This window comes from Carettochelys insculpta, chromosome 7 (assembly GCF_033958435.1).
Source record: "Carettochelys insculpta isolate YL-2023 chromosome 7, ASM3395843v1, whole genome shotgun sequence".
NCBI classification, from domain to species: Eukaryota; Metazoa; Chordata; order Testudines; family Carettochelyidae; genus Carettochelys; species Carettochelys insculpta.
Genome location: NC_134143.1, coordinates 38,476,832 through 38,501,899, shown reverse-complemented (window position 1 = coordinate 38,501,899; position 25,068 = coordinate 38,476,832). Strand labels below are relative to the sequence as shown.

Genomic DNA, 25,068 nt, shown 5'->3' with positions numbered 1-25,068 from the left:
TCTGTAGCACCTCTTCTCTAGTACCACATTCTTCTGATTTTCCTTGCCTTTCTGTTTTTCAGAGCATTGACATAGCACACCAGAGTATGACAAGAGGAAGACTTTTTATCAATAAAGGCTTGGTAGAAAACAGCCAAATCAACCGAAGCCCTTACTCATATCTTCAGAATCCAGAGTCCGAAAGGAAAAGGTGAAGAAGATGGGGAAAGCTATACCTCTTTAAAAAGAATATGAACTGTTGCCAGAAATTGTTCTGCAGATACCGTGTTGAAGAAACAATATAGGGTCTGGTGGCATTTTAAAGACTAACACATATATTAGGGCATAAGCTTTCATGAGGCACAATTTACTTCCTAAAATGCAGGCCAGCTTATGCCCTAATATACTGGTTTGTTTTTAAGGTGCCACCAGACGCCTTGTTTTTTTGTTTCTGATACAGACTGACATGGCTACTTCTCTGATTCTTGTCTTCATGCAAAATCAATGAGGAGTCCTGTGGCATCTTGAAGACTAACAATTTATTTGGGCAAAATTTTCATAGATAAAAAACTCCTGTTTTGCTGCATCCTATCTACGCCCCTCCCCAAGGCTATGTCCAAATAAATCGGTTAGTCTTTAAGGTACCACGGACTCTTTGTTGTTTTTGCCAATACAGACTAACAAGGCTATGCCTCTGAGACTAATCATGCAATGTGTTGAACTACATTTCTGTATGTCACTTAAAAACAGAGGTAGAAATTTACATGACCTAGGAAATCCAGTACCCATTAGCCCCCCACCACAGGATAGTGGTGGCTGGAAGTTTTTTATCAAAAAAAAGTAGAGAAAATTGTAAGTTTATGCTAATGGTAGTCAACCCACCCTAGTGGCTTGTGGTTCACTTTCATGCCATGATCCTGAATACATGCACTGTTATCTCTAGTATCTTTTTGTGCAGGAAATCTTCTATTCTATGCTGTGTTTTTGAAATGAAATAAAGCATTCCAAGTTAACAGTGTGGTCAGGTACACCCTCTTCCCAATGGAAACACTACTATGTTTAAAGAAAACATTTGGGTGTAGTTGCTGGCAGATAAGAAACTAAACAGACTTACTGGGCCTGATTTTCAGTCATATGAGCCTCCTTTATGCCCCTTGTCAGGGACATTAAATGGAGTAAAATAGCCCCTGAGAATACCATCTGGGAAGGGCCTTCCTGACTGGAGAGGAGGATTCTAATCCAGCCCTTCTTCCAGTTTGTGATATTACTAGGACATTGGGTCACACAATGCTACTCTTGTTCACTGCTGCCCACTGCTGTCCTTAACCATATGCAGAATATGTAGCTGTGTGGGGCATCTGAAAATCTGGGGCATCGCTGGTTCTTGCTGTCCATCCACCCACCTTTTCCTATCCCTTTTCTGTGGCTGCTGCACTCTCTTGAGTTTCTCTCTGGAGAGTGTCTAGTTAATTTAAAATCCATTAGTAGAGCACTGAACCCATGAAAGAGCCATTCAAGTGGCAATGAAGCCATTTAACAGGACAATACAGTCAGTTTCTGTATTTACTATTGGTCTATAGGAGCTTACTTTAAAATTTGCTTTAAAAACATTTCATTAGTGTGTTGCTGAAGATCATAAAAATCATGTCTTAAAAAAAGAAATCTCTCCTCCCTTCTTCCTTCCCCACTGGCTGCTGTCAGGCACAGGGACATCAATTTAATAACACTGTGTAGGGCCCCATAAATCCTAAGGACAGTCCTGTTGCTACCCTGGGTCCATAAGAAGCATCAGTTACAGTGGCTCAAGGCTATTTTAAGTTTGCAGAGGGTTTGTCTCCCCCCACCCCACACATTTGCCATAAATATGGGTTGCCCAAAGGGACTCACAAGTCACTTTTGTCACTCCCCATTCCTTTCTGGCTCCTAGCGCAGAAAAGGAGTAATTGAGTAACTGACCTCTGTGGTTCATTGAGAAAACATGTCACTGCTGGAAGTTCAAATTTTTGGTTAGATGGTGACAAAAATAGAAAGTAATACCTATAGTCATCATAGAAAGGAACGGTTTTATATCTCAGCTAAATAAGTTCCCTTTTCTTCAGGCAAGCAGTGTATATTACAGAATGTGACTTTTGTCACTGAATTCAACAGCTTTATGCAGTAGTTCCTATAAATATAATAGTTGGAAGCTGATGACCTCAGTTCATTTTCTTGTTTGTCATATAATGAAGTAATTTACAGATTGTGATGCCGGCTGTGGCACTAAAGTGATTTTTTTTGTTGTGTTGTCCAGGTATTCATCGAACACAGACAAAGAAATGGTAGTGCTGAAGATGGTTGATGTAAATGGAAAGGAACTAGGCCTTATCAGGTACTGAACCCTCAAGTAAATTCTCACTCCCAATCGCTAAATGTAAGCTACGCCCCCAAACACACCCTTCCTATTGCTTTCCCGTCTTTGCAGACATCAAAAGATTTCTGTATTACCTTTCACCTCCTGGTTGTTCATTCAAATCCCTCTCAGAGCCCATGGACAGTGGGGACTAAGACAGCTTTAAGCCATCTTCGCAACCTACTTGGGGTCCTGTTTAAATTCCAACCACCTCTTCAGACTGCCTTATGAGCTGTAACACTGCTGAGGAGTTCCACAGCTCAGCATGCTCTGGCTATGCCTCTGGTGACCTCCTCACACCAAGACATGCGAGGGAAGAGATGAAGGCAACTCTACAGCTGTCTTGCATAGCAACTGTGTCAAGGGAGACCTCCTTTAGCTGGATTACAGGGCTTTTGGGGTCACTATAGAGTACTTGAGCTCTTTTACCCAAAGCAAAGGAGCTAGCACAAGAGTGAGGATCTCTTTTCTAGTGTCTAGTTCTACATTATGTGAGATATGTCTCACTGTGACCCTGATTTTATATGCTGATAGAATATAAGATGGTGCATGTTAGTAACTCATTTGATTTGAAGTATACTGGTTGGCTGCAAAAAGTTCAGAACTCAAGGCCAGGCAAACAAGTAACAAAACTTGCAATGCTTATTCAACTTTTGAACTTCTTTTAACTCAGGGCATGAACAGGTGAGTGGAGTCCTTTTTACTGTGCAGGAGGATGTTTGCACATCATTTTTTTTTTTTTTTTTTACACTTTGCCAAACATTGTTGCCCACTGTATAGGTGTGGGAGAAAGGTTCATTACTTAGGCAGTTTGTTACATGGAAGCAATCTTGTTATTTTTCAAGATTTTGTGTGCATTCATATCACTTGTCACAAGGTGCTGTGAAACACTTCCTTGCATTAATCATCACGCAGACATATTAATAAACATTGCTAATTTATAACACATACATTTTTACTATGCGTGACTGGTGACAGTTGCTGAGTCTAAAGCAGCAAAACAATTTGCATTACAAATTTCTTTTATAATTCTCATAATTTTTTCAAACTGTATGCTTTTAAGTTGAATGTTTCCATGCTTGATCCCTTCCTTCTCTTATTAGTGTGAGCAAAATTGCTTCAGCTGTTTTCCACTGACAAATGGGGACAAAATGCCCTTTCCCACTGTAACCACCTTTTTCTCTGTGGGAATAACTCCAGGAGTCAGCATGTAAACAGAGCTTGATGACTAGTATGTGCTTTAAGTTTGGGGGGAAAACTGAAGCTAACCAATTTTGAACATTTGAAAATGCAGATGTAAGCCTGTGCAGTCAAATATTCATAGATGCAGTGAACATATGACCTTGGGTAGTGAGACATAACAAGTAGGCACTAAGGTTTGTTTAATTTTTAATCAAGGGCAAGCCGATTTGCTCTGAAGAAAGGGGATGGCAAACTATGTCACTGAATGGCGCCCAATGGGAAAACAATGGAAGTTGTTTTGTATACAATCAATACAGTTCCATATATAAATGTGAGCTAATCTGATCCAGAGACAAGTAAGGTAAATGGAAAATCTCCCAAGGGCTGCAGTGGTCTTTGGTTGAAGTCTTTAGCTTGTCAATATATTCTTAGAAAAAGTAAAGGAAACCAAATGCAAAAAACAAAACAAAAAAAAAAACAATTACATTAACGATGTGCTTCTAATTTCACAAACACCAGGGCTGCGTCTACACGTGCACGCTACTTCGAAGTAGCGGCAGTAACTTCGAAATAGCGCCCGTCACGTCTACACGTGTTGGGCGCTATTTCGAAGTTGAAATCGACGTTAGGCGGCGAGACGTCGAAGTCGCTAACCCCATGAGCGGATGGGAATAGCGCCCTACTTCGACGTTCAACATCGAAGTAGGGACGTGTAGACGATCCGCGTCCCGCAACATCGAAATAGCGGGGTCCTCCATGGCGGCCATCAGCTGGGGGGTTGAGAGATACTCTCTCTCCAGCCCTTGCGGGGCTCTGTGGTCACCGTGGGCAGCAGCCCTTAGCCCAGGGCTTCTGGCTGCTGCTGCTGCAGCTGGGGGTCCGTGCTGCATATACAGGGTCTGCAACTAGTTGTTGGCTCTGTGTATCTTGCACTGTTTAATGAAAGTGTGTCTGGGAGGGGCCCTTTAAGGGAGCGACTTGCTGTTGAGTCCGCCCCGTGACCCTGTCTGCAGCTGTGCCTGGCTCCCTTATTTCGATGTGTGCTACTTTGCCGTGTAGACGTTCCCTCGCTGTGCCTATTTCGATGTTGGGCTGAGCAACGTCGAAGTTGAACATCGACGTTGCCAGCCCTGGAGGACGTGTAGACGTTATTCATCGAAATAGCCTATTTCGATGTCGCAACATGGAAATAAGCTATTTCGAAGTTGGGTGCACGTGTAGACGTAGCCCAGGAGAGACAAAAGTTCAGGATGAAGCAACAAACTTAATTTTGCCCCCTTGTTTGTTATGTTTTAGGATAGTCATATTACTGTGTGTGAGGATAACCCACAAACCTCTGGAACTTCGTACACAGAGAATCCACTGCATGAGCTTAAAGCCACATGGCTCTAAGGCTGCAACAGATTAATTAATCACCAAGCAGTCTTGGTACCACTAGAGAGGACAGAGCACCACAGCCAGCTGTTTACATGAATTTAGTTTAGTTACTATTCCATCAAACCTAGCAAGAAATGATACTGTGTTGTATCCTTGGTACCCCACAGTCTGGGGACTAGGGCCACACTATTCTTTCATCCTCACACCATCAGGCACTGATCTATTCCTGAAAAGCAACTCACAGCAGCCTCAAGCAGGTCCAGCTACAGTGATCCCCAAAATACTTACCCCCACCCCAAAGAATTCTGAATACTCTTTGGTAGTAGGAAAAGAATGGGCTTTTCCATGCTTGTGAGCATGACAGCCAGCTAAAGGTAGATTTTGTTCGGAGATCTTTGTTCGTGTGGAGGTTGACAGATGGAAGAAATAAGAGAGAGCAGCAACTCCACATTTCCTGATGTACGTCCAAATGCCTAACATTTGTTCTTTCCTCCAAATGAAAGATACCACTAGGTCACCTATAACTGACCTAATATAACCTATATAGTAGCTAATATCCTGTAATATTTGTTTTTTGATTGTTTATTAGCTGGTTTGCAATTCATCCTGTCAGCATGAACAACACAAACCTTCTCGTAAATAGTGACAACATGGGATATGCATCTTACCTCTTCGAACAAGAGAAGAACAAAGGACAGCTTCCTGGAGAGGTTGGACGATGTTATTGCTATCTTGAAGAGTGGGTTAAAACGTAAATGAAAATGGACCAATATAACTTCTTTAATGGATAGATGCAGTCTTGTTCTAACAGCAATCACATACTGCAGATGCACAGTAATGACATATTATACCCTTTTTCATCTACTTTGCCCAATTATAAAAAAGAGAAACTACAAAGCAATTGCTGAAAATGTATGGCTTCTCAACACAGCAACCAACAATATTTTTGCAGATTTCAAGGGAAATTGCTGATCTGTTAAGATCCAAATTTGATTTAGATACCATCCCCCCATTTTTTTAATGACAGTTGATCCAATAGGAGCTGCTCATGTAATAAAGTTGAATACATTGGTAAGGATTGTAGGATTGGGACTGTCATAAATTTCACTTTATTTATTTATTTATTTGCAGATCCACTTTCTGATTTTCATGGGTTCTTGGAATTCTGCAGTATTTGGAATTCACATACTGTAGGAACATATTACTCCTTTGAAAATGCAAGGTTCTAATTGAAATGTAAATATGTACTTAAATTAGAAATGGTTGCACCTCATGAAAAACAAGTGTTCACAGTTCTGTGGAACTATTTTCAAAGTTTTCTTTTTCCTAGCAGGTGAACAATCAGTCTTAAAAAAGCAAAACTGACAGAAGTGGTGCCCTATTTATATCCAGCATAGAAAATGAATTCACATCTTCCCCTTAGAATTCTTCCACTGTGCTAGATTTTCCCCTCTCACAATTGGTGTGCAAACCTAATACTCATTACACAGAATCCAACTTTCAGACCAAATGTGTTTGAATGTGTTGGAAATTAGAACAAGAAAGCATGATCATACTTACACGAGAGCATTTCTTCCTATGTTAGATTTTATAATTTTTTTCTTAAATTGAAGTTCCAAATCTTGCTGCCAAGATTTCAATGCTATTCTTACTCAAAATAGACCAAAACTATCTTGCCAACATGTGCTGCACTCATACTTCTGATTGCAGTGTAGACGTACCCTAATCTGACACACTATGGATGGTGAGATATGCCCATCTGTAAGGGCTGATCAGAAAAGTTAAGGTGAATCAACTCAAGCTCTGATGTTAAAGCGCATTATGACACGGTGCATGTGGTCTCGTTCTAATGTGAAGTGAACATGAATGAAAGTGCCCACCAAAGTTTTAATGCATTTTAACCTTTGTATGTTGACTTCACAACTTTAGTTAATTCATCTTAACCTCCCTAGATAAGAGGTGAGGACTGCATGTGATGAGTTAATGTTACATTATAGAAATGTGTAGTGGGTTTGCAAGTCATTGCCACAGCTCCTCCTGTGGGTCACTCTGGGTATTAGCTCTGATTGTGACCTGGGTGCCTCCTCCTGGCCGTTGCCTGATCCATCATCATTCTCTGCTTGCATATCATCTTCACTTTCTGTCCCTGGACCTGTTGCTCCCTGCACTGCAGTGTCTCTTTGGGATAGTGCCCACTATTCTGGTCTCTCGCCCCCTTCTGGGGGTATCAGCAGTCCTCTCTTTCACACCTGCCACCGTGGCCAGTTACAGTCAAGGTCTAGCCCTGCACCTCAGGGGCAAATGGCAGTCTGTTAAGCCCTCACTGCAGTTGTAGTTAAATGTGGTGCAAGGAGAGAGACTCAGGCCCACCCACTACTCTGGGCCCTGACCCAGTGACCCTCTGGCAGCAGCTGTGCCCTGGCCTCCTTCACTTTCCCTTAACTGCTTGCGTTCTCTGGGCCACTTTCCTGTGACCTTTGTAGCAGGGCCATCCTTATGATGTATGGGGCCTACATGAGTTACCTAAGGCTGCCCTAGTGTCCTCCCTTCCCCCCAACAGCTTCTGCTAGGGCTTTGGGCTTCCCTTGATGGGTCCTTTCCAATGGCTTACCTTATGCTCCCCACAGTGTGGCTTCTGTTGTGCTTTGGGCTTCCCCATGCCAGTGCAGCGCTGCAAATGCTGGTGGAACCTCTCCACCCCCAATGTGGCAGACAGGAGCTGTCAGCTCAGCAGCTGGTTGGCTCACAGGAGCAGGTGGGTGGGGTGAGGGGGAGCCCTGCTGCTGGCAACCAAGAGAACAGTTGTGGGAGGGACTGGGGCTGAGGGGAATAAGTGGATGGTTAGGGCCATCTGGAGGCACATTAACACAAACGGCTGTGGAGGGGCTCCAAAACATTTGATGCCCTACACAGGTGTGTGCCTTGTATATGCCCAAGGACAGCCCTGTCTTGCACCCTCCTGGCCCTTGTATCCAGGCCTCTCTCCTGAGCCTGCTCAGCAATGCTCTCTCCAGGTCCTTCTCATCTGCTAGAAGCCAGTCCTGCACCTTCCCTCACTGGGGCTAACTGCTCGCTGCTCTGCAGAGCAGCTCTTTATAACAGAGCTGCTCCAGCAAGCCACCTTCTCATTGGCTCCCTACAAGCCTCTCTCTGCTTGTCCAGGGCTCTGCGCAGGCTCTGTTCAGCCTGCTTTAAATCCTTCTGGCCGGAGTAGAGCAGATGCATCACTAGAGTAACTTGCTCCCCATTCAGTTAGCTCCCTTTAATGCTAATTTCAGGAGTCAGTTTCTGTGCTCAGTGGCTCACACAAATGACATAAACACAGACGTGTCTAAGCTAATCATCAGCTAAATCTGTCAGGAGAGAACATAGGCAGAATGGGAAAATCAAGAAAAAGAGGCAGCAAGGATTGCTAGAATTTAGTATTTGTAATTAAGAAGTAGGAACTAGGAGAGAGGGGAGTTCCTGTTAGTGGGGCTCAGTGCCCAGCCAGCTCCCCCAGCCCCAGGGTCCCTGTGGCTGCGGGGCTTCCAGTGGCTCCCAGCTGTGTGGCTCCAGGCCCCAGGCAACTCCTAGCCATGGGGCTAACCCCAGCCAGGCTCTCTCAGCTGCAGGGCTTCAGATGAGGCTCTGTGTCCCAGTCGGCTTCCAGCCATGGGGCTGCTGGGGTTCCCTGGCTGTGAGGCTCCTGGAGGAGCTCTGCATCCCAGCAGTGGGCTGCAGGGCTCCTGCAGCTGTGGGGCTGCTGGCTGGGCTGGTGCCATAACCCGGCTTCCATCCCACTCTGCCAGTGGGACTCCTGGTGGGGTTCTGGCTGGGCTCCCCACAGTGGGACTCCCCACCCCCAGCCAGCTCCCTGTATTGGGGCTCCCCAACCTGGCTCCCTACCCTGGAGCAATGGATATTGCTGGACCAGAAAGCACCTGGACCACAGAACTCTGGCTGTGCCTGCACAGCAGAGCCCTGCTCGTGGCAGGGGGCTCCCCAGAGTAGGCTGCCAGCAGGGCTCCGCTGCGCAGCCACAGCTGGAGTTCTGTGGTCCAGGTGCTTTCTGGTCCAGCAATATCCATTGTCCTGCCATAGGAGGGATGCTGGCAGATGGAAGAGGGAGTTTCAACCTGTAGTCACTTTTGAAAACTTCACCAACATCTTGTCTTATTCCTGTTATCAGGAATGATAAGATTTTGCACATGTTGTTTGCAGCCCTAGAGGTAACTTGTACATGCGGTACATTATATAGGCAGTTCAGGTTTATTTCACATCTTCGTATTGCATGATGAGGTTTGTTTTTTCCCCCTAATTGAAACACCCGCTACATCTACACGTGCCCCAAACTTCGAAATGGCCATGCAAATGGCCATTTCGAAGTTTACTAATGAAGCGCTGACATGCATATTCAGCGCTTCATTAGCATGCGGGCAGCAGCGGCGCTTCGAAATTGACGAGCCTTGCCGCCGCGCGGCGCATCCAGACGGGGCTCCTTTTCGAAAGCACGCCACCTACTTCGAAGTCCCCTTATTCCCGTGAGCTCATGGGAATAAGGGGACTTCGAAGAAGGTGGCGTCCTTTCGAAAAGAAGCCCCGTCTGGCCGCGCCGCGCGGCGGCAAGGCTCGTCAATTTCGAAGCGCCGCTGCCGCCCGCATGCTAATGAAGCGCTGAATATGCATGTCAGCGCTTCATTAGTAAACTTCGAAATGGCCATTTGCATGGCCATTTCGAAGTTTGGGGCACGTGTAGACACAGCCTATACATCTGATGTCTGCAAGTTGAACACAATTGGCAAAAGAGACAGGAAAAGCTATAAAACTGTTTTCTGTTGGCAGGGATCTTTTGTAGCAGCCTTTGCGTCATCCAACCTGGGAGATGTGTCACCCAATATTAAAGGCCCACACTGCATCAACACAGGAGAATCATGTGATAACCCCCACAGTTACTGTCCAATAGGCGGGGTAGGTTTATATTATTTTATCTGTATTTCAAGTTTTAAGGTAGATTTATAAGCATGGATGTGCAAATATATGGCCAAAGTGTGGCCCATCTTGCTGTAAAGGGATGTGTAGTTGTCTCTAATTTCTCAATACCCTACACTCTCCTCAATGCTACTATGTTGGGGAGATGTATGCTGTGCCAAGGGCAAAATTCTGGTTTCAGGGAACATGGAGGCAGATTATGACACTATGCTGATTGACTGTAATACACAATCTCTGGGAAATTTGGGTATTGCATAAAATCAATATAATATGGCACTAATTAACGCAGATGAGACTGTGTTATTTTTGAACCTACTGCAAGTTGCCACTGAAATTCAGTCTTCCATACCATTCAGTGCTCAAAATCCAGACATCTTGCCACAGAATTCAGTCTCAGCTTATAAAGTAGTACCTGGTGCATTGATTAGCCTGTGTATTAAAAGTCAATATTTTTGTAAGAAAGTGACGGCAATGATTATACCTTAATTCACAGAGCAATAAAAGCTGTATATTGCTAGAAGGATATCTTGTTCATTTGCATTAGTTTAATTATTTCTTTAAAAAATCCTTACCAGGCTAAAATGTGTATGTCGGCTGGTCCTGGCACTGATATGATTGACAGTACAAAAATTATAGGACAAAAGATCTTTGTGGAAGCAAAGGTAAGTTAAACTAGACTTCTTTTATTTGTGTATTCAAATGCCATGATTAGAAAAGCCAGTAAACATTTTCTTTTTGACAAGTGAGTTTCTGAAATGATTTTTGGTAGAGAAATCCTTAAACCATGTGGGCCACGCTTGTATACCTAAAGCTATGCACTTAAATCCATATTTAGGTGTCTATGTGAGAGTTATCTGAATTTCAAAATAGTCCCTCTTTTATTTAGATGCCTAATTTTAGGCACCAATGTTTGAAAGTGCTATTTTTTTTTATTTTATCCTCTCTGTTCCTCACTGTAAATTTCTGTAAAATGTGGATGGTACCTACCTACCCTACAGAGGACATGTGAGTTAAGTAGCTAATGTTTGTAAAGAGCTATCTAAACCCCAAATCTCACATGACCCTTTCCCACAGCCCTTCAGTGTTTTGGGTTCTCCAGAACCCAGCTTATACGGAATAGCATTCCTGGCAAAACTTAGAAAATACGATAATTGAGTACATATATTGTTATAAGTAGCTGGGATCTATTTCTTCAACAGCAGGCTAGGGAACAGGACCAAAAAGTTTCACCTTTCCCCGCACTTTACGTAAATTATTATTTTAATTATTTTAACCTGAGTTAGTTAAAGACAAGCCTTTCCCTAGGAGAATTACATTATCATTATTGTTTGTTTATTTACTCATTGCATTGTGGTAGATGTGACCTCAGAACCTCTTGGTGCAGAAGGCACAGGAGTTACACAGGGTTTTTTACAAGTATCCCCACGGTCAGAAATCTGCACAATAAATCACTAAAGAACAGCAAGAGGTGGTAGCCCACTAGTCACCAAGATCACTGCCCAAGTTATGGGGGTGATATGTAAGAAGGTCTATACTGAAGATTATTTTCTGAAGTCTTGTGACCAAGATATAACAGATATTAGTGATGTTTTATTCAGGCAGACATTAACAGATACTTATCTGCTTATGTGGTAATTGGACAGTGGGTGTCCTCCGCCTCATAGTGAATGCCAGTTTGCTTACTGAGCCTGAGGGTAATCAGGAGATTATGATATTGACAGGAGCAGAAAACTACAGGAAAAAACAACCCTGGGGGCATGCTATTTATGAATAAGGATGGTGGATAGATATACTAGATCAATGGGTACCAGGAGGCACCTAGAATCCTTCACCTAGGACAGGGGTGCCCAAAATGGGGGTATGCCCCTTGGGCGTGTGTGAAATTTCATAGCAGGGGTGCAGCATGATGGGCTGCTGGGTTCCAGGCTCATCCATTGCATTAAAAAAGGTGAAAGACGTTACTGTTTTTATGTCTGTGTACTCATATTTATATATCGATTAATAAGGTTTTTACAGTCTACTTACTTTTTTTCTTGCACCTGCTGAGAGGTTTTTTTTTCTTCATATGAACATAACTGAAATTTCCATCAGTTTGGATTATGACAGGTTGGGGGTGGGGAACTGCTAATCGCAGGAACAAATAGTGGGGCCTAGTGCAAAAAGTTTGCTCACCCTGACCTCGGAGACAGATCTACAGAGTGTCTTGTCTCATGGAAAAGGAGAGACACTTGGCTGGAAAGTGCGGCTGGTTGATACTTGATTAGACATGAGAGTATCTTTTTAATTAAGCCAAAGCTCTGCAATGACTGTCAGGGTATTTTTTTAATGTAACAATTAATTTCCAATACTTGTTATCACTTGAATCTCAATATTTTGTTAAAGAACTTTACTTACCTAAGTGCTGTGAGTTATGTGGAGCAGAGGTGCAACTGGTGAACTGGGGCACACAGTGAATACTCTGAGCACCTGGTGGAACAGGGGCTAGACATTCCAGGGAGATGCTCCTAGGGGCTTGGGGGTTGGAGAGTGCATGTTCATAACTCGTGGCAAGTAAGGCCTGCTTAGGCCTAGAGGGAAGTACCTGGGTTGCCTCTAGTAAGTGGAGTCTGCGTGCTAACCCCTGTATGGCTGAGACAAAGCTTCCTCACACTCAGAGGAGGAGGTAGCAAGGCATGACCCCCAGGCACCCAGGACTGTGAAGCACAGTCATTCTCACAGACTTAAAGACTGAGACCACACCACAATGCTGGATGGAGGAAGTTGTAGAAGAACCTACATACAACAAAATACATAGACTAGAACCATGCTGTGCACTGTAATATGTCCGGACAGAATCATTATAGGTTACTTCCACTTCGCAGCCAGATATGCCTACAAATGCGCTTCTTCCTGGGAACAGCTACACAAAAAAGCCACGCGTTTCATTTTCCTTCGATCTGACCTGGGTTCTGCTTTATCCATACTATCTATTATCAAGTTTGTCAAGGGCAGCAGAGGAGGAAGTGCAATGCCCGTGCACTTGGCAAGTTCAGTGTCAGCAGCTTGCAGGAGCTGGAACAGATTCAAGAATTTAATGACAACAGCAGGCTTGATTATAGCACTTTTCTTTTTAATTGCCATTTTGAGTGTTTTGCAATAGAATTGCTCCAAAATGACAGTGATTTGTAGGTTAGTGGTTATTCTAGTCTAATTGTACATGAGGGACTTTCATGTGTGTCTAATTTAGAAGGAAATGTTTTTGCCATATACGACTGTGGTGGGTGACAGTACTATTGGATTTCAATATATACATAGTCGAGTAAAATGACGCCACACAGTTATATAGAATATTACCAAATCTGTGTAATTCTGTTCCTCGCTCTGGGATATTAAAACACTGAGGTGCATCCTCAGGGTGGCAGATTGAGGAAGCCCGCTATGGGCAAGTGACATCAGATGCAGGTGGAAGTTACCACTGGAAGCATTTAGTCATAAACTTGCATGTAGGTGACCCCGGTGTGATGGTTGTCTGTCTGCTGAACTGGAATAACAGCAGCTCCCGTATGCTGCCTAGGTGTCAAAGCAGCCCTATGTAGGGACAGCGCTTCTTTCTTTGAAGGAAGGGGGGCAGAGAAAACAATCCCTAAACACAGCTTGTTCCAATTGCTTCCTGTCAGTTAATGGCAACTCACTGGATATTAAATGGACAATTATGAATTAACTGTGAATTATTTAAAGACAATTATAACTTTCAGCTGCGATCATCTAATGACCAGCTAGAATCGAAGAACTGGAAAAAGTGTTTTCAAGCAGATATGTTTCTCCAAAGAGAGGGTCATCCAGGTTGGCTTTAATAGGAGAGAGACAAAATTACTCCTATAAAATTTGATGAGGTGACTGCTGTTCCTTAAGTTTTGTCATTCCATTTTGTTACTAACTTTGTAGAATATCTTCACAAAGGCTCTCCTTGGCACTTGAGTGAGTTGTGAAACCTGTTTCGTGTTATGTAATCTTGCTCTATTTGATGTTTGAAACCAAATTTAATTTTGAAACTCCAATTCACAAGTTCTGGGTTTCTGGACTGCTGAGGGCTCACAGAAAACTTACTGCAACCATTGTGCTGCTTGTTCTCCTTATTTGTAACTGTTCAGTGGCACGCAAAATGGATGCAATAGCTGTAGCTGCTACAGAGGTGTTATTTGTCCAGGAATGTGAAAGGAAATGGTCTTTGCAAATGGGAAATGGAAGCGGGAGATGGTCCCTGAGGACACTCTCTATTGCCGGCTGGCCTATATTGCAGAAAAGTTAGGGAACTCCAGCTCTAGTTCACTTTTTTTTGGACCAGCTGCTGTCGGACGAACTCTTGAATAAGTATTCATTCATGGAGGAGGAAAGTGACTTTGGTGTGAGTGGCCATCTGCCTGCTGCTTATAGGCACAAGCAATGATGGAATACTTTTGTCCTGGGTCACAGAAAGCCTGATGGGGCTGAGAGATCATGAAGAGCAAAAACGTTTGAAAATAACAGTGGTGATCTCAGGAGAACCAAAGCAACATTTTAGCTGAAGAGAAAGGAGCACACAAAATAGTCTCACTGAAGGAATAGCTCTGCTAAACAGTACTCAGAAAGGGAAAAATTAACCAGACAGAGGGAGTGAAAGAGTGCCTCCTAACATGTAAGGATGATGGAGCATTGCTTATGACCTAAGCAATGTCTGATGCCTTGGAAAAGATTTGGCCATTGAAGAGCAAGCCTCTAACTATCCCACGCCTGTGGGGACATGCTTTCAAATATTTAGATGTATCATTTCTTATGCCTGGAGGACTACTGGCTGCCACCTGTTTTCCAGGGAGCTGAGATTGTATTAAAAAAGTTCATATATTCCTTGCATCTGTTTTTAGTAGGCTCTTTGTGCTTCTGTTTCAATAAACTATATGCTTTAGTTTTCATCCCAGTGTTAATCTGCATAATACGTATCCTTTTCAGAAACTGTTTACTCTAGCTTCCCAGGAGATAACAGGGCCTCTGCATTCAGCACATCAGTGGGTGAATATGACTAATGTCAAGGTGCAGCTCAATGCCACATACACAGTAAGTCCTGAGAATTCTCTGCCCTGCCAATGGGGAATCCTTATAAGAATGTTCAAGACGGAATGACTGTGGTTTTACCTCTAGGGTTGATATACTGTATATAATTTAACTTTCAAATCCTTTTATTAAGGGTAAAACATGTAAACCAGCTTTGGGCTACAGCTTTGCAGCAGGAACTACTGATGGAGTGGGAATCTTGAATTTCACACAAAGTAAGCAAAAGAACAGATCTTCTTCTCTGAGAGCTGTTATTTATAAGGCACTAGTGTCCTCCGTCATGTTCATGTAACTGTGTGAGCACAGGAAGGGGCAGTTTGTGCCTGAAGTAGTTCACTATTTTAAAAATACAAACAGATGAAGAGTGGGTGATAGGGATACAATGTATAAGGGAAGTGGTGAAGGTGAGAATTGGAACCTGTCTTTTTACTTCCTCAGTCATTCTTGATTTACAAATCTATCAGCAATTGCCCATGTGCCCAGCTATTGTTAGAGCATTTAGTTGATATTTTAAAAATCTCTGTTTATTTGCTCCCGCTTGCTATTAGTTCCTGATCCAGTGAGGAGGACAGTCCCTCCTATTTCTATAATTCATGTTCACTGCCCAAATACCGTGGTCATAGCTAGGTTTAAAATTGGTTAGAGAGGGGATTTTTAACGCAACATATGGGAGTTAGGTGTCCAGAATCCCCTTTTAAAATGAACAGATTTAGATCCCCTAAATAGCCCTGTAAAATCCCAGCCCCGATACAGAGATACTTTTAGGAGATGCAGGTAAGGGATTAAACTTTGTCAAATATGCACTGAGAAAAATGGAAGAGATTGTATTGAAGAAGTTTGTATTTACAGGTTCATTGGAAGGGGATCCATTCTGGGAAACTGTTCATAACCAGGTGCTTGGAAAGCCATCCAATAAAACAGAAGAGTGCCACCATCCAAAGCCAATCCTTTTAAACACTGGAGAGGTAGAATATGTTGTTGTATATCACTTGGTGCCGAGCTATTGCTTAACTATGTTGTGTTCTCTTGCCAAAACAAAGGAACACCATTTTAATTCCAGCCATCATTAATGTTGCAGAAGTGAAGGCAGAGAATGGTTCTTTGTCACTAATATTTTAAAGGGAATCTTTTTTCAAAAGACATGAAAAAGGAACACAAATCTATGTTTATCAATATTTTGATAAAGCAGTAAAAATCCCAGGCATTTATTCACTAAAGAAAGGTGGTTTTTTTTCCATTGAAACTTGTTGCAGAGCTTGAAAGAAACAGGGAAAAGACATGCATGCCTCATAATTCAGGAAAAGTGTCCTTGTGATAAAATACAGTGCAGAAAATATTTGAGAACCGCTGTCCTTGCAAAAGATTACTCCTGTTATGCTAGCAAGTTCAGTTAGATCTTTGGTTGCCTGCCAAGACTTATAGAAAAGTTATAGAAGAGTTTTTGACTTATGGAAATGTCTGATGAGAAATTTTAGACTAAAAGTGCAATGACACTAGAATTTCAAACCTTTGTGGCTTGGCTAGTATGTGAAAGTTCTGGAATACTTAATTACGTAAATATATTAATGTATTTGTCGCTCCAATTACAGGAAGACATAGAAAATAATAAAATGGGTTTGTCCTGGAAAACATTCCATCTAAAAAGGGTCCATCAACACTGCAGTGGCAAAGAAGGAGTCTCAGAGATGGAATGAGAATGGAAATCAAATTAAAGGGAGGGGAAGGATTTCAAAAATGCCTCAGTGAGTTAGGACCTTTTAGTGCCATTTTCAAAAGCAATATAGCTATCTAGCAGCTCCAGTGTCACTGAAGGCCAATGGGATTTAGGCTTCAAATCACTTCTCCAAATTTTCCTCAGGAGGTTGAAATACTATTTGATGCTTTTGTTTTCAAACAATATGTTTTTGAGCTGTCACTTCCGAGGCAATGCATTGTTTCCACCACAGTGCTCAGAAACCCTTTCTCCACAGTGTGTGTTAGGCTGCAGCAAGAAAGTTTCATATGGTTCTGGCTACCTCATTACCAGAAAGATATTAACAAAGTGTTTACATCCATGTTGCAAAACATAAAAACCCTAACTGTAAACTATCCAAATGGTGGCCAAAGAGTGAGATAGAATCATAGAAGAGTAGGACTGGAAGGGACCTCGAGAGGCCATCGAGTCCAGCCCCCTGCCCTCATGGCAGGACCAAGAACTTTCTAGACCATCCCTGAAAGCCATCTATCTAACCTCTTCTTAAATATCTCCAGTGATGGAGATTCTACCACCTCCCTTGGCAATTCGTTCCAGTGTTTGATCACTCTGACAGTTAGGAACTTTTTCCTAATGTCCAGCCTGAACCTCCCCTGCTGCAATTTAAGTCCATTGCCTCTTGTTCTATCCTCAGAGGCAAGGAAGAACAAGTTCCCTCCCTCTGCCTTATGACACCCTTTTAAATACCTGAAAATTGCTATCATGTCCCCCCTCAATCTTCTCTTTTCCAAACTAAACAAGCCCAATTCTTTCAGCCTTTCTTCATAGGTCATGTTCTCTAGACCTTTGATCATTCTTGTTGCTCTCCTCTGGACCCTCTCCAATTTCTCCACATCCTTCCTGAACTGCGGTGCCCAGAACTGGACACACTACTCCAGCTGAGGCCTAACCAGCGCAGAGTAGAGCGGGAGAATGACTTCTCGTGTCTTGTTCACAACACACCTGTTAATGCATCCTAGAATCATGTTTCCCTTTTTCGCAACAGCATCACACTGTTGACTCATATTTAGCTTGTGGTCCACTATAACCCCCAGATCCCTTTCTGCTGTACTCATTCCTAGGCAGTCCTTTCCCATTCTGTATGTGTGACACTGATTATTTCTTCCTAAGTGGAGCACTTTGCATTTGTCCTTATTAAACTTCATCCTGTTTACCTCAGCCCATTTTTCCAGTTTATCCAGATCCTTTTGAATTATGACCCTGTCCTCCAAAGATGACAATTTCCTACCAGAATCTGAAAGAGAGAGAGAGGAATTATTTAATGTAGGTGATGTAGTGATCAGAAGTAATGAGACTAAGTTAAATAAAGGAAAATTTATGGTGAAATGATTTGTAATGTGAAACTGTGACATAATGTACTTAGAGAAGGGAATGAAAACCCCTTTGCTTTTGTCATTTAGAAATGAACAAAAGAAAGCATTTAAGAACATATGATAAGGAACAGTGTTGCACTGGCATGGAGACAGACTAGATAGTACAATAGGTTTCTTCCATTCCTAATTAATATGGTTTGGGTTGAATGACTTAATACGTGGGTTGTATAGAAGATAAAGTAAGAAACAGCATTAATTTTCCATAGCCAGCGCTAATTTCTTACAAAAATAAATGTTATTGGCATCCCTGTTCCTATGAATATGGAAAGAACAATATTAGTTTGCATCTCATTAACCTTATTAAAAATGTTAACCCTGTATTCATTATTTTTTAAAGATTTCATTACCTTACTTATGGCACCCTGAAATAGTTGATGTTCAGCTTTTTACCATTGGGTCCTTGGCAATAGCTGCTGTTCCCGGAGAGCTGACGTATGTACTATTTTTACTCTTATTTTGTATAACCAAGCAGACAGCTTTGTATTCAAATGACTCTCGGTACTTGTGTGTACATATTTTTTTATGGAAAGGATACAAAGCCAGAAGCTACTTTATCACTGGTTTAATGGGATATGCAGCCACTGTATGTCAATGTCCATTCTAATATTCTACACAGGTGCATTTTATATATAAAATAGTTTGAGTGATCCATCATTCCAACTGATGCTCATCCATCAGTGATTCCAACTCATCTTGTCCTTCAGTATATCAGCATTTCTCTACATTGCTGGAGTTTAACATTGCTATCATAATGCCTCACAGGACAATGTCGGGACGGAGACTACGAGAAGCTATTAAAAGTGTAAGTTACTGGCCAAGAGCTCAAAGAGAACTTTTCTTGACAGAAGAATTTATGGACCCTGTGTTTGCCTGAGTCTGTCGTCTTTCTCTTGCCTCTTACTGACATTGTTCTGTGTGTGTGTGTGTGTGTGTGTGTGTGTGTGTGTGTGTGTGTGTGTGTGGTGGGGGGAATAGCTGGAAGGTATAATTTCGTACATGACTAGATCTCCCCTCTCAAGTTCTGACTGAGTGCACAAAATATAGAGATGTGTCTGCAGCAGCCCTGGTGGCAGGTGAACTAACTACCGAAGTATGTACCCAGGGTCTCAGATAAGATTGCACTCAAGGCTGACCGCTGCTGTTGCTAGCAACTCAGTGACTACTCTTCTGTTTCTAGAGTGATAGATCTGATGGAGCTAGTGTAGGTGTGATTCCTGTTGGCTTATACCTCCAGCTCCAATACACACTGGGTCTCACATTCTGAAGGTATTTTTAAAGCTTGTTGTGTATCTGAGTCTCTCAATCACCATACCCCACCTCCCAAGATGGCAATAAACCCAAGGAAGCAGGAGTGAAATCCCGGCCCCAATGAAATTAATGGGAATTATGCCATTGACTTTCACAGAGCCAAGATTTCACCAATTAACTTTACCACTTTGGTGATACCATGAGAACAATTAGACACACTGTGACAAGCCTAATCTTATCCCTCTATCATATTGAAGATTATTTATTCTTTTTATTCATCTGATTAATGACCACAAAAATGTCAATACCTGCTTCTGGCACCAACATGGCTGGAACAATATGGGGAAAAGATAGGACATGAGATAGTTATAATTGTATATTTAATGTTTATTAAAGTAATTATGCATTTGTAAATATCTTTTGTAGGAATTTGAATCCCATGGGACCCAGGGAATGAATGTCGTAATTGCAGGCTTGTGCAATGTTTATACCCATTATATTACTACCTATGAAGAATACCAGGTAAACAAAATAGCAGTAATACAGGACAAAGAAGTCTACAGGACATTTGCAGTATGCATTTTTACTTACCAGTGATAATTTATAGGTGTTTACAGGACCGTGGAATAACTTTTCTTTTTCGCAAAGATGTAAACATAGCAGGTACAATGAAATCTGTGGAAGAAATGCAGAGATCTTTTCGTCTCTCTTGTAGGTTCAACGATATGAGGCAGCATCCACCATTTATGGGCCACACACTCTCTCTGCTTATATTCAGTTGTTCAGAGGACTGGCCAAGGCTATTGCTACGGTAATAAAAGATAATTAGAATCCAGTGCACCCTTCATGTCTATGTATTCCTTAGAAGTGAGGTTTACATACATTTTCCATTCCATTATTTTAAATACCATGACCCCAATACTCTGTTCTGATCTAACTGTATGCACTGCTCTGGCTTTGCAAAATCACTAGAAACCAGCCTAATCAGCTCCTGGGGAATTTCTTTTCAGTCAGCAGAATCTCCAGGTGATACAGAAGTAGCCTAATGACTCTCTGGGTCCGAATTCCTGGCCCTGCCAGGAGGTCGAAGTCTGTGTCACTGGGAAAATCTCTGCTATCTCACAATTCCTGGCTGCTAGAACAACCCTGTTGAACTGTGGATATTGGTATCCACGTGCCATCAGCCCTTACACTGTTACAGCTTTTGCTTGGGGCTGAACAGAATGCCAACTAGAGCAAGACCACAGGAGCTACTACTTGGTGCTAAGTCATATGGAGATAAGATAGAAGAGTGAAGTGGTGCTAAAAGTACCACATAAACAAGAACTCTCAGTGTGCTTTTTGGGTCACTTTATAAACTTTGGCATTACAGCCAGGTCTACACGAGGGGATAAAATTGCTTTTAGACATGCAAATCCAGCTATGAGAATTGCATAGCTGGAGTCAAAGTATCTAAAATTGTTTTCTGCCACCGGTTGCACGACAGGTTGATGGGAGAAACTCTCCCATTGATTTCCCTTACTCTTTGCAATGGTCAGGGGTACCAGGGTTGATGATGGTCTCTGGGATTTTGATTTAGTGCAGCTGCACTAGGCATGCTAAATTGCACCCTGGAAGATTGACTTCCAGCACATTGATCTTCCCATAAGGGTAGGCATACCCATAGTCGTTAATTAAAAGGCATATTTGGTTTTTTGGATTTTGTGAAATTCAACAGCATCTCTGCCTGATGTTTTGTCACAACCGCATCACAGCAGAATCAACAAACAGTATGTCTGGTCATTAAACTTTGTTCTAGAATACAGTTCAGGATTTGCCACGTGGTCCAGAGCCACCGTTCATCAACGTAACCACCCTCACTTTGTTACCTGGTGTTCCTGCTGATGTTGCACCAAACAGCAAAAAATTTGGGGATGTGTTACAGGACGTGCAACCACAGTACAGAATGGTAAGACTGTCGAGGGAAATATCATTTATTAACTACTATTCTGAATATGTGTCAAAATCTTAACCATATTCTTAATTAGTATGGGATTTCTTTCAAGACATGCAGCCCGATTCTGTTTCAGAATACACTGATGTCAATGGAAAAGATCACTGATTTACTAGATTTAGATTTTATCAGGATAGAGAAGAGTGGACATCTAGACTAAGTAATCTGAATCCTGGTTGTGATAGCAATTCAGCTTACTGCTGTGTGAGTTGCTAGAAAAAGTGAAACTGAAATAAGATTATAATAAAAAACAAATGAGACCTGAATAGTTATTCAGATGTTTATACAGCTTACATAAATTTCAAAATACCCCTTTCTTCTGTTTTCTTTATACAGTATCAGTAAACCAAACATGCCCTTTAACTATGAAATTCACAAATGAAAAAATAATGTGCTTCTGAGAAATGGATAACCACGTCAGGGGTTTCATATTAAGGTTGCTTGTCCTTATTTTAGAGCAACAGTATAGATATAGATTTCCTGTCCACCAATGTTTGTGTACTGAATCGAGCTAAAATCAGGAAATAAGAAAATAAAGGGCCCTTGACATCTTTCCATGAAGGGGTAACCTTTTTTCCTCTATATGTAAAATGAGGACTCATAATGAAGTAGCAATTGTTCTCCTGCTAGAACTGTCCTTGTAGGTGCTCCACATAAGGTGTTTCAGCACGCTGCACTTAACGTCAGAAGATTTTTTGGCAACAGTACCTCCAGCGGTGGAGCATGGAGGAAATTAATGTCATATAATGGAATTCATCCTGCAGACAGGCATTGTATATAGTGGCAGTCAAAATGTAAGCTCTATGATCCAATAGCAATTATTAAAATAATACAGAAATGTTAATAAAGATGCCTTACATAATTGATTTTGTTATATCACATATAGTCCACTCTCAAAATAATTTCTAACATTTCCTCAGGGGCAAGTTGCTGAAGCAACGTTTGTGGGCGCGAACCCCAGGAATTCTGCTGAGAATGCTGTACGTATAATGAAATTATATTAGATTTTTCTGTTCTTTCACAAAGGCTAATGTTTAATTACTGTTCTGTTTGTTTATGCAGGGATCTTTGAGATGCACCTTTCTAAAGAAAAATAAGGAGAAAAGGGAATAAAACAAGAGAGAGAGGGAAGTTAGAAAAGAAGCAAATGGATGGAGATAGACTAGGGCAGACATGGAAAGAGAAAAAGAAGCAGAGACTTTAGGCCTGAACTACACTAGAAAATTAGTTGGTCTTTCACTGGCGCCACTGCACCAACCAGTGAAAGACCAACAGATTTATGACCAAGCCTTTTCCCATCCTAGACATTCATGCTGTGGTCAAGTTGCAAACCTAACTCAGTACATCAGAGATGGTTTCAAAACTAGAAAATTAGGTTGGCCTAACTGTGTGTCTCAGAGGTGCTGGAAAATGCGTAGGGTAAGACCTTGCATAGGCAGTGTTAGGTTGATGGACTTATTCTTGCATCTTCCCCTTGGGGACCGGGGGGGCTGGAACAATTTTTATAGTGGGGGTGCTGAGTGCCACTGAACCAAACTGTGAACCCTGTGTATAATAAAAACCACTTCAATTCAGGGAGTGCTGCAGTACCCTCCGAACCCCAAGTTCCAGCACCTAGGCACAGGGAAGTGGATTGTCTATAGCTATGGGAAAAGCCCTCTGTTTAAGTATTGTCTATACTGAAGTGCTGCAGCTGTGCTGGTGTAGTGTTTTAAGTGTAGATACCTCTTTGGAAACAAACACACACAGAGACAACTCAAAGGAAACAATATATTTTATTTTATTTTATTTTATTGTTGTGGGCAGTTGAATTAGCTGTGAACTATAGGGGAGAGTGACTGAAGTTTATAACTTTATAAATAATGATTTTTGAATATTATACTAAAGGTATCACACATTAACTACCCATTTATCAGAGGAGAAATACTGCGCATTAACATATTCATGTAGCCCTTCATTTTAGAATGTCTATATATCACAACCAACTGGTCATCTAAATATAATTTACCAAACTTCCTGCAATGAAATACTCATTAGAGGGCCACATTAGTTCATATAAAATCATGTTCACCCTGTTTGTATTTATGTGAGTTTACAACTTATCTTCTTTGAGCCTTGCATTACCAGAATCCCTTTGATTATAAAGTTCTAGGTGGGAAATTAATGGGATTTTAAGCACTGAAAAAGAAAGCTGCACAAATGGTACAATCCTAGATAATTCATGACCTCTTCATACCATGGCTGTGTCTACACTATAAAAATAACTTTGAAGCTGCTTTCTTTGAAGTACGGCTTCGAAGTAAGCAACTTTGAAGTTGAAGGTCTACACATAACCTACTTTGAAGTTAAACTTCGAAGTAGGGCACTACTCCATTCCTGGGAATGGAGTGAAGATTTCAAAGTTGGGCTCCCTACTTAGAAGTTAACTTTGAAAAAAGGGAAAATGTACGTAGACTCTCTGGTGGCTACTTCAAAGTAGTGCCTAGCTTTGAAGGTAATCCCTAGTGTAGACACACCCCATGTGAGTCAAAATTGCCTGTACAAAGGAGAAACCTTTTCTCTACACCCTGGTGCAATTTCATGCAAGTCCAAGCTTTCATTCTCAGACTCAAATTCAAACTGCTAAATTTCTTAATTTGCTTAAAATAGAAAACAAACTTGTAACATTGGCTATTTTCGTAGGAAATTTATCAGATGCTATATATTTTGCAGTCTTCCTGAAGTGAATGTGCCCTTTATTATAAAGCTTAATCTTGTTATGTTTTGCCAATAAAAATTTAAAACAAAGATAAACCCAGCTGTTCTTCAATTTAAAGTTAAACAAAAGCTTTTGTGAATGGTCATTCAGTGTTTGTCTAGTTGTATTAATTTTATTCCAGACACATCAAACCTTCCTAACAGTTGAGAAGTATGAGAACATTTCAGGAAATTGGCATGTAATGTATAATGATGCCTCCTGGGATACCAGGTGAGTAAATTCCACACTACTGGCTCTGTTTCAGCAATTCCACTGAGTATTAAGGATTCAGTGAGCTGCTTTTAAAAATCCCAGCTACCATGTTCTGGCACCATTTTTTTGGATTTTCCTCCATCAGGTGTACACTAACACTGCAAGAGTGTTAATTGTGCACACACGTCCTGACTAGCGACTATCTCATGCACAGCACCACAACATAGTTTATGCCTGTCATTGTAAAACGCATGCTCTGGGGACACTTGGGCTATGGCTGTGTTGGTAAAATGCTCAGACCACAGTCCCAGATCAGTGTTTGAGCATTAGCAGGAGGTCAGTGAACCAACCTTCTTTTTAATTTGGAATGTAGGAGGCAGAGTCAGAGGGAGCCATTCTGCTTTGGAATTCCCCATCTGGATAGGACTTTCCTTTAATGAACATAAACAGAAGGCAGATTTTAGAATTTATGAACTCTATAAGCAGGATGATTTATCCATAATTGCCATCAATAATATTGTGTAATGTAAGAAACATGAATAATTCCTACAAGAACAATAGGTAGAGTTACCTTCTTTTGCAGAATACATTCATTGTTTTAATAATTTGTATTAAATACTGCATTTTGCACTACTGTATTTGTAACTTATATTGACTGAGCAGATTGCCTGAAACCCAGAACTAATGATATACAAGATATCGGTTCATTAGGATGTCAGAAATCTTTGTTCTCTGCACAGGACCTGCTGCGGGGGTTACTTTATGCAGCTTTTATAATTCCCATAT

At 41.6% G+C, this 25,068-nt stretch overlaps 1 protein-coding gene across 1 annotated transcript in view; it reads left to right on the top strand.

Moving 5' to 3' along the window:
* The window catches only part of LOC142015729 (putative neutral ceramidase C), a 36,178-nt gene that overhangs the window by 5,878 nt on the left and 5,232 nt on the right, over nt 1-25,068 (top strand). The window contains exons 5-19 of the mRNA XM_074999514.1: nt 63-190; nt 2,270-2,347; nt 5,517-5,637; nt 9,752-9,877; nt 10,474-10,560; nt 14,864-14,968; nt 15,099-15,180; nt 15,815-15,930; nt 18,429-18,523; nt 18,854-18,893; nt 19,766-19,861; nt 20,055-20,150; nt 21,138-21,287; nt 22,253-22,312; nt 24,212-24,300. Coding sequence (XP_074855615.1) covers nt 63-190; nt 2,270-2,347; nt 5,517-5,637; nt 9,752-9,877; nt 10,474-10,560; nt 14,864-14,968; nt 15,099-15,180; nt 15,815-15,930; nt 18,429-18,523; nt 18,854-18,893; nt 19,766-19,861; nt 20,055-20,150; nt 21,138-21,287; nt 22,253-22,312; nt 24,212-24,300 — 1,469 coding nt within the window. The remainder of the gene's footprint in view (nt 1-62; nt 191-2,269; nt 2,348-5,516; nt 5,638-9,751; nt 9,878-10,473; nt 10,561-14,863; nt 14,969-15,098; nt 15,181-15,814; nt 15,931-18,428; nt 18,524-18,853; nt 18,894-19,765; nt 19,862-20,054; nt 20,151-21,137; nt 21,288-22,252; nt 22,313-24,211; nt 24,301-25,068) is intronic.